This window comes from Aethalodelphis obliquidens, unplaced genomic scaffold, assembly GCF_003676395.1.
Source record: "Aethalodelphis obliquidens isolate GAN/ISIS:26980383/991018 unplaced genomic scaffold, ASM367639v1 scaffold103, whole genome shotgun sequence".
Taxonomy (NCBI): Eukaryota; Metazoa; Chordata; class Mammalia; order Artiodactyla; family Delphinidae; genus Aethalodelphis; species Aethalodelphis obliquidens.
Genome location: NW_020838047.1, coordinates 2,945,980 through 2,956,054, shown reverse-complemented (window position 1 = coordinate 2,956,054; position 10,075 = coordinate 2,945,980). Strand labels below are relative to the sequence as shown.

General features: G+C 36.2%; 1 protein-coding gene across 1 annotated transcript in view; it reads right to left on the bottom strand.

Moving 5' to 3' along the window:
- Positions 1-868: 868 nt before the first annotated feature.
- LOC113614758 (testican-3-like) overlaps positions 869-10,075 on the bottom strand; it is a 46,697-nt gene continuing 37,490 nt past the window's right edge. The window contains exons 4-6 of the mRNA XM_027096519.1: positions 7,757-7,819; positions 4,866-5,003; positions 869-2,444 (exon numbers count right to left, since the gene is read on the bottom strand). Coding sequence (XP_026952320.1) covers positions 2,281-2,444; positions 4,866-5,003; positions 7,757-7,819 — 365 coding nt within the window. The 3' untranslated portion in view covers positions 869-2,280. The remainder of the gene's footprint in view (positions 2,445-4,865; positions 5,004-7,756; positions 7,820-10,075) is intronic.

Genomic DNA, 10,075 nt, shown 5'->3' with positions numbered 1-10,075 from the left:
TATATATATATATATATATATACACTGTTTTACTATATAAAACAGTATATATATATATATATACTGTTTTACTATATAAAACAGATAATCAACAAGGACCTACTGTATAATACAGGGAACTTCACTCAATATTCTGTAATAAACTAGGAAAAGAATTTGAAAAAGAATAGATATATGTATAACTGAATCACTTTGCTGTACACCTGAAACTAACACAACATTGTAAATCAAATATAATCCAATATAAAATAAAAATTTAAAAAAAAACAGCTTCACTAAAAGACCACCATATTTGTTACTTGAAATTCATTTGCTAAACCTCTATATAGCATTTGATTTTTTTTGTCTTTTTCCAACCAATCCACAAGTTACATTTTGTGATTTCTATACATCTGTTATACAGATAAGGTTATTCTGTCACTCTTCAAAAAATGCAGCTGCTATAGAAATTTAGCTAAATATGTTAAGTATAATACCACAAAAATGGGCTTAAAAATACCACCGTCAACAAAGGAAATGACGTACTTTGCAATGCTATGACAAATGAAAACAATTAAAACAATCTGACAAAAAAATATTTTTAAACGTATCTAATAAAACAATATGCAAGATGTCAAGAGCTCTGACTTTGAAACTCAAAATTAAAAAAGAACTTTTCTAGCTAGTTTGTGATGTATGCTTTTTAAAAATCAAGAAACAGATTAAGAATCCTGCACGCTACCATCTATACCCCAGAAAATCATTAAGGAACAGTTTAATTTGGTTGCAAGATTCTTTATTTTGTAAACTATACATAAACAGTAAAAAAGAAAATGCATTTTACCTTAAATATTACATAAAGTTAACATTAAAGATTTTTTTCTTAGTGTATATAAATCAGATGGAAAGAATCCAACAACTTTATTTCAGTGGATTGTATATACTGGGAAACCAGCTGACCCACTGTTTAAATGGTGACACCAGTGTGTAACACCCAACAGGTTTTTCCACTTTCATTATGGGCACAAAACCACGGGTCTGATATCCTTAAAAGCGATGGTGTACCAGAAGGGCTACATGATTAATTAACATGCTAACTTAAATACAACAATTAAAGTAAGTTTTGTTGCAGTTAAATCTTAAATGCTACTCCACACAATAATCATAAACAAGTCCACATGGTAACTATGTAACAGTAGAAAAAAGAAAGAAAGCATTCTATTTTCTTCATTCCAGCAGCAGTACCGGGACTGGTATTAATTCGTGATTAGGTGTGCCTATCTATGCCTAATGTCCTATGTGGGGATGCATGCTGAAACCTTTCTATTTCTATTTTGCAAGGCACCATACAGTATGTTCTCTAAGTTTCGACACTAGTAACAAAAATGGCATAATTCTTAGATTAAATGCAAATATTTATCTAACATAGGAAATAAAATAAGAATGAAGATTTTTAAGTTTGATATTGGGGCAAATGACAAACTTTTTGTAAAAATATGGTTTAAAAGAATCTTTCCCTTTGTCTTTCTACTTTAAGTTCTGCACCCTAAGTTGCTGGTCAGAAAGATAAAGAAACCTAGAAAGATAAAGAAATCATGCTGGTTAAGATTATCAAACAAATCAACATAAGACTGCTGTCTAAATTAAAATAAAAATTAGAAAGGACAACTACGTTTTTAACTTTCAAAATCCACGGTTTTTCCCTACTGGCCATTTTGTAAGATATCTGGTCACATCCAGAATAACTTCAGAACTAAAAACATCACTAAAACTTCATAAGTAAAAACACACAAACGTGGTGGAGGTCTCCAGGATGGTGACTTCGTTCTTCTCACTTTGTGCTATTCCCTCACTCACCTCTATATCCCTCCAGCTCTGGGAAGAGTCTACTTGGAAACTGCAATTAAGGTCATGCATATTTTTATAAAATCCTTAGGATCCAGGTCACTAGTATGTTATTGTAGATTCAACTTAAGAATTTCTCCCAGAAAAATATCACCTATGACCTCAAGCACTGGTTGTTTTGTTTGTGGCAGACTCACAGAGATCAGTAGCTCTTCATAATTTTCTCTTGTCTGGCTAGACTCCATATGTGTTCTCTTTTTCATATAAAAACTCAAAGTAAATGCTATTTCTCTAAACATAAAGTTCTATGACTTTAGTTGCAATATTTGAAATAATTATACAAAATATAAGTGAGTTTTAGAATCATTTTGTTTTGGGGCAGGAAGGTACTCCTCAGTAGGGGATCACCTGGTAAATAAAAGAAACATAGAATTTGTTGCTCTCAGCTCTCATCCATCAGATGTATCCATCCTGGTCACCACCATCATCATCATCCCCTTCATCCTCATCATCATCTTCAATCTCATCTTCATCGTTCATAATGTCATCTTCATCGTCATCAGTAGCCCATTCACGGAAATCTCCACTTGCAAAATCTCCAGAGATCTCAAAATCAATAGCTTAGGAAAAAAGTAAACATTAATGTTATGTGACTGAGTGGTAGGATAATTTCTGAGGGTCAGAAAATTCTGATGAAAATTTAGGAAATTAATAAACTGAGTCACTTTGCTGTATACCTGAAACTAACACAACATTATTAATCACCTATACTCCAAGAACAAAAAAATTTTTAAAAGATAAATAAAATAAAATTTTAATTTGCTCTTTAGCTTTCTTAACAAAAATAAGGTAAAATCCATTCTTTCTCATTTGTTAAAATATACAGTGCTAAAAAGCGGAATTGTTGCTGAGGTCTGATATGTACGATTTCCAGTTCAGTAATATTGAGCTCAGCCCAGGTTTTATAAAGTCCATGTCAAACTTTGAATTTTACGAAGAATTGAGAACTTCTTCTTTTAGTGTGTAGGCAAAATAGTTGCCCCTCAAAGACGTTCACTTGCTCATGGCTGAAACCTGTGACTGTGTGACCTTACATGGTAAAGGGGCTCAGGAGATGTGATTACATCACGGGCCTGGAGCTGACAGGTTACTGTGGGTAACTGGGGTGGGCCCAGGTGATCACCTGCATCCTTAAAATCAAAGAACTGTTTCCAGATGAAGTCAGAGGGCGGTGTGATTACAGAAGGACAGTCAGAAGCTGGGCCAAGGAACGTGAGTGGTCTTGGGAGAGGACAGGGCCAGGAAACACTGTCCTCGGGAGGGAGCCTCAGAAGAACCAGCCCTGAAGACACCTTGACCTTAGCCTGGAGAAGCCCATGCTGGACATCTGATGTTCAGAAGTGCAAGATCACACATCTGTGTGGGTTAAGCCACTAACATTGAGGGATTTTGTTGCCATAGCAACAGAAAACTAACACAGCCAGTAGGTATTTTAAAAAATGTTTAGAAATTTATAATGACTATGGAGGCAATAATGCACACATATCTCAGAATGTAATCATTTCCCAACTCTCCTAGTACCAGTGTGTTTATTTTCTACCCTTTCTAATATTTTGGTCTAATAATTCTTTGGTAGCTAATTATAGCAAATCCTATTAATGTCCTCCAGTGCTTATGAACTGATTGATTTCACAATACAACACACTGAAGTTCGTATCTTTTGTGAAGAAAATGTTATTCGTACTCTTCTACTTCTTGTATTTTCTTAATAATTTCAACATGCCGAGAAAACTCACAAGTCACATTCCCAAAACCATTTCCCTGTCACCTATTGAATTCATCTCCATATAATTATTATTTATAAAATAAACATCTGAAATTCTTTATCCATCACGGATAACTGAAATAACTGATAGTGCAACTCATTCAAACTATGTGTTACAAAGCTGTGTTCTCCACGTGTAACAAGTATGTAATGTAGCTATTGAGTACTGTACTCCATCGTACGGAATCTGAAAACACTGGCCGAAAGCCAAAACCAAGCTATTAAAAGTGTTGTGGAATAAATAAATGCAGAACAGGCATTTAAGCATTAAACGCGATTGTTTTTATATACCGTTTACCATTTATCTATTTCTAAACAATCACAGTGTATCAGTTTAAAAATTGCATAAAGGAGAAAGCTAAACATTTTCTGAAATACAAGACTGACCAAGTACTTTGTTTACATTTTGGTCATTTGTATTAGTTGAAACATAATCCACTAATTCCGTCTGTGTGTGTGTGTGTGTGTGTGTGTGTGTGTGTGTGTGTGTACAGCTAAGTGGCTTTTGTAGTGAAAACTCTCCACAGTACAAACAGAAATACTCACTTGAAACCTGCATTCTGAAAAAATATTTCATGAAAGACAAAAGACATCCCACTTAAAACTTTACAATGTGTGTGTTATGCTCAACTTAACTGTAATATTATTTTTTTAGGTTTATATGTAAAATGCATGCTCAGAAAAAGAACTAGAATATTAATTATAATTACCCTTCAAACAATTAAAACTATATTTTCTCACCCAAACATAAGGAAACATGCTCACACAGCTGCAATTTATGGACCTTTACTTTAAAAAGGTTACTTTTTCTTTCATTGGTGCTCCCATGTTCTCCCTGAGTGACCTTCTCCAAAGGCACACAGATGGGAGGGTGCTGTGTGGTGACACGGCACCCACCAGGGCCCGGTGACCGGGCCCAGGATGGATGACACAGTCTGCCTTACCCGAGAGGAACACGGAAGGCATGTGACATCCTTCCTGTACTTGAAGGAGTAAAAGCGGCCCACCTTTCATTATTCTTCCTTAAAATATCTAAGTTATGCAGTTCTACTTGTTAGTTATACAACTTTTTCTAACATGCTAGGAGTGAGCCTTCCCGTCCGCCCCCCCGCCCAGTACACTCCGTAGGGTTTGCATAGAGTTGGGCAGAGAATGCGACTCTCCAGCACTTATCCTGCGGGGGAGAAATCGTGGCATGCGCGGCCCTCCTCCTTACCACAGTCTGCTGCACCGCGCCTCCTGGACCCCACGACTTCCCTTCCATATCGGTCCACACACCAGCACTGCCCAGCGCTGCCGTGGCACTGCGTCGGCTTGTAGTAACCATCTGCGTCACACTGGGGGACGTACTGTCCTGTGAGACACGCACATGTGGTAGGAACAAGGGTCACCGACCATGCACTGACTCACTCAAGACACACACATACGAGCTCCGGCTCCAGGCTACGAGCTACGGTGCAGGTAGAACAAAGCAGGCGCTGTCATAGTGAACCTCTTGCATTTCTTCTGTTGAGCAAATTTACTGTCTTGTCTTTTTAATCACTCTGCAGAGGGGGCTGTTTCCAGACGTACAATATACGGAATGAGAGCTGATGAACGCCATGCATGGTAAGTCACCCAGACCGCTCAGCAGGGCATATGAGACCCTTCACCGTCTCATCACTGCCAATTTTTGACTTTCATCTCCCCAAATTTTCATTCATGTATCCTCAGCTCTTTCCACATCAAGCTGTTTTCTACAAATGCAGTCCTGCTTCATCTCTCTATGCATCTTCTCCTCACCTGGAATCCCTCTCCTTCCCTCCCTCTTGCAATGTAAAACTTGACTGAAATGTGACCCCCTTCTCTTAGGCTGGAGGGTTTCTGATATATTTCTTCCATCGTGTATGTCTCTCGGTGCATGCATTCACCACTACTCTGTGGTATCCTCTGTATTGGGAACTTTCGCTTCTCTTGATCTTGATGGCTATACGAACAACTCACGCTCAGTCTAGCGGGAAGCTAGACACTTAGTTTCATAATATAATATCTAACATGTACCTGGCACACTGCTAGTGTTAAGTGTGCAATAATAATTGAGAGGTGAATTCACATTCTTCAATAAACACTCCCACGCTACAGTGTAAGCTTTAGGAGATTAGACAATTTTCTTGTCTTTCCTGACCAACTGTCTGCTCAGTGACCAGATACACTATAGTTACTTGGTGAAAGAAAAAAGGAAAAACAATGACTAATAAACAGATAAAACATGAAACTGTTCCATTTAGTCCTGCAACAATATGCGATCATTATTTAACCCTTTAAAAAAGCTTCAAAATTCTGATATACAAATAATCAATTTAGTTTGAAAATTATAATTCATTTGAAGGATTTGAACTTCTGGTCTTCGAGTGAGGTGGACCGGATATCACCAATATGGGAAACTCGAGAACACCTTCTGTGGATATATAGCAGGAAAGATAAGGAAGATTTTCAATATTATTATCTCTACCTCTTAAAAAATACCATAATTTGACATACTTGACATAAAAATGTTAAGATGGACAGTTAGTGTGGCCATGTAATTTGTTGTCTCCGCCAGTACACTTTGGAAACAGAAGAGCATTATTAGGAATTAGCCTAGAAATGCAGACACCAAGACAGCTTGCAGCCTGGATGCATCGCACCTGCTACCGCATAACAGTGGACAGACTGTCAGAGAAGGACACTTTCCCACCCATTTCAGAAGGAATATTGAAGGGTCAGTGCTCTCTAGTAATGACTTTCATTTTTATTACGTAAGATGAATAAAGATGACTCCTCTCAATTGGGCTCTAAATATGTTTTCATTTTATGTAACATCAAATAATCAAAGCCTGGATGTTAATAGCTTTTTGTCACTAATAGACCTTGACCAAGTCGAAGATGTTTTCCCGTTGAATGTCAATGGCTTTTCCCAGTGCACATGAGTGAACTTCGATTTGTAGAAAAAAACAAACCCAGGTACCAAGGTAACGTTTCCACCTGTGAGCTGGAAAGGTGCATCTTGTAGCAGAGTTAAAAGAAACGTGATACATTGTAGCTTTTATCTAATGATGTGGCTTCACATCTAAAATGCTGTATTAAAAAATTTAGTCTATTTATTTTGAACTGTGAATTTTCAAGTAATATGAAAAATCTTCTCATATAAACATACAATATTGTAATTACAAAGACAGCATATTATAATACAGATTAATCAGATCTAAAACACACATGAAAAACAAGTGTTGCATATGTGGTGTTCTACACTGTATGCTAAAATAGAAAAAAGGACATGTGTGGACAAACTTGTGAAATCCACATCAAGTGTGAGGCTTAAGTAATAGGATTATAGCAATGTTAATTTCTTAGATTTGATAAATATATGATAGTTAATCTATACATGGTAAGATGGTAACTTTAGATGAAGCTGGGTGAAAGATACATGGAAACTCTACTGTACTTATAAAATTTCTGAATCTAAAATTATCCCCAAAAGAGTGTATTGAAAAATTGTATGTTGACAAAAATAAAGAAAATAATCATATGTGATAGTTTAACAATCAGTTAATAGCCAAGCATTCTAATATTTCAAGGCTTTGGGTGAAATTTGGAATTATCTATGTATCTGTTTATCATCTAATACATACATTTACTTAGTAAAAGTAAGTTTATAAAAAGTGCTGATGAGAAACTAAAAAATCTGTTCCAATTTTCCTGAGGAACTCAGCCCATGCTTTTAACCATCTCTCTCTCCCTCCCTCTCTTCCCCTCTCTCTACATACATACATACCATCAATTTGTGAACTGTCAACCACAGAGTTAGAACCGAAGTTTCTGCTGCTTTACCTTTAGCATTGTTTAAATTTCTTTTTTACTTAATAACTTTCAAAGTGACCATTATATTAGGGTAATAAAACAGACATCATACCTTTCAATAGGTAAGATAATAAAAGTAAGGCTAATGACTTTCAAAAACGTCATAAATTTTGTTGCCGAAATTTAGTGAGGTCCCCGTTTGTTGCATAAATATCGATTTTGTGTTGCTGTTTCCTGAGGGTTATTTATGTAAGCAGTAAAGGTGTCAGAGAGTGATCCACAACTCACCGAGGAGCTTCTTCACCCCGAGCCGCTTCTGAATACTGCCGAGCTCTGTCTGGCAAGGTGGGTCTGCAACGGCATTAATGTCACCTCAATGGTTATAGGTAAACAAAGAGGGGGTGATTTTTATGTTACCAAACCTTAGTTAGATTTACAAGGCTTTAGAAGACACGCTACATATCAACTGCTTTACTTATGGAGACACATACAAGTAGATACGTATACATGTATATACACACACATCCATCTACACCTATCTCTATGCCTACAGTACATCTGCACCATCATGTACATCTACATGTATGTCATCTACATCTACATCATCTACATCTACATCCACACCTATATCTACATCGTCTACATCTACATCTGCACCTACATCTACATCATCTACATTTACACCTACATCTACATCATCTACATCTACATCCACAACTGCACCTACATCATCTACATATACATCTGTATCTACATCTACATCATCTACATCTACACCTACATCATCTGCATCTGCACCTACATCTACACCTATATCATCTACATCGACATCTGCACCTACATCTATATCATCTACATCTATACCTACATCTACATCTACATCATCTACATCTGTACCTACATCTACATCTACAACATCTACATCTGCACCTACATCTATATCATCTACATCTATACCTACATCTACATCATCTACATCTACATCATCTACATCTGTACCTACATCTACATCAACTATGTCTACATCTACACCTACATCTACATCTATATCATCTACATCTGCACCTACAACTACATCATTTACATCTACATTTATGTCTACTTCTCTATAGAGAGGCTTTTCTACTTATTGTTTGATTATCTTAATTTCCTCAGAATGACAGAATTGGATGAAAGAAAGGAGAATGGTATAAAATACTTATAGGATGGAAAATGGTTCTTTTCATTGACTTTTAAAAGGTCAGTCAACTCTTTAATGTAAATACAACTGACAGGTTGCTTCCCAAACTAACTGATTTTGTTTTCCCTCATTTAAAACAGTTTCTACGATCAAGAGAAACAGCTTCACATTGAAACATAATCTAGGAAAACGTGAATGCTTCCAAGTTGTTCAGAGACACTGTTATAAATTTTGATACTGAATAACACTGACAGGCTTCAGTCTTTTCAGTTTAACCCACATGTTTGCAGTATATACCCAATATGGAAACAGGATGTAATATACAATAATTTCTGAGAAGCCATCTTTAAAAATAATAAACTTAGAACATTAAACCAATTTGGAAATAAGTATATGCCTATTTTTCAAACTCTTTAAAACCACTTAGAAGGAGATTAGTTTCAGAGAAGTACAAAATTCTAAATAGACATAATATAGTCTGGCTTATTATATTTAATTATATATTTTCTAATATATATACATATTCTTATCTGAAAACAGTTCAATGTACTTTAGACTCTTATTGTAAAAACTTGCTGTTAATACTTGCTATATAAAAACTGTACCACAAACTACTGAAACAGCAAAACAATAAACTAGTACTTGCTCCACTACAACTTTTTTAGTGAAAAGGCAAGATATAATTCAAATAATTTAAGAAATTTTTACCAAACCAAGCTCACAATATGCAATTATTAAATTTGCATGTAAGCAGGAGAGTGGAAAGAGACCATGAGACAAACAACTTAGTATGTATTTTACAGTTTAATATGTCAGGCCAACAATGCTTTTCCTGGAGGAATCAAAAATGTGAAGAAAAAGTAATTTGCTTGAAAAACCTGATTACCTTATTGTCCTACTTCACGCTGATACCGGCTCAACTGACCCCTTTGTTTTTTCTAATAATGTGTGAGTCTTATATTATTAACAGAATAGGAATGAAGTTGCATAATATGGGCTTATAGAGTAGACGTAACATTTACTGCCCCCCAAATATGACATTTAAAACCAAGAGGAAAGATTCTAGCTGAAGTTTCAATACTACATTGAAAGCAACTCTTCTCACTGCTATGGGACAGTTATTGTAAGTAGAAGCGATATTTCTCTTATCTTCCTGTGGGATTGCCCGAAATCAGGCACGTCTGAGTCTGACTCTCCCTGAATAAACCTGGGGCAGCCACAAACTGTGTGTAGGGGAACCTGCCAGTTTTCGAGAGAAGTCATGACAGATTGGGCTGTTCCACTATATACAGTACTGGATTGAGAATATCTATCCTGTGCTCTGTCTGGCCTTTGACTCAGGTACACTCGGAGGGCGTGACTGAGATTTCGCCTGTCATTAAACTCTCTTGCAAACAACCGATGTAGATGAAAGGGCAGTGAGGTGG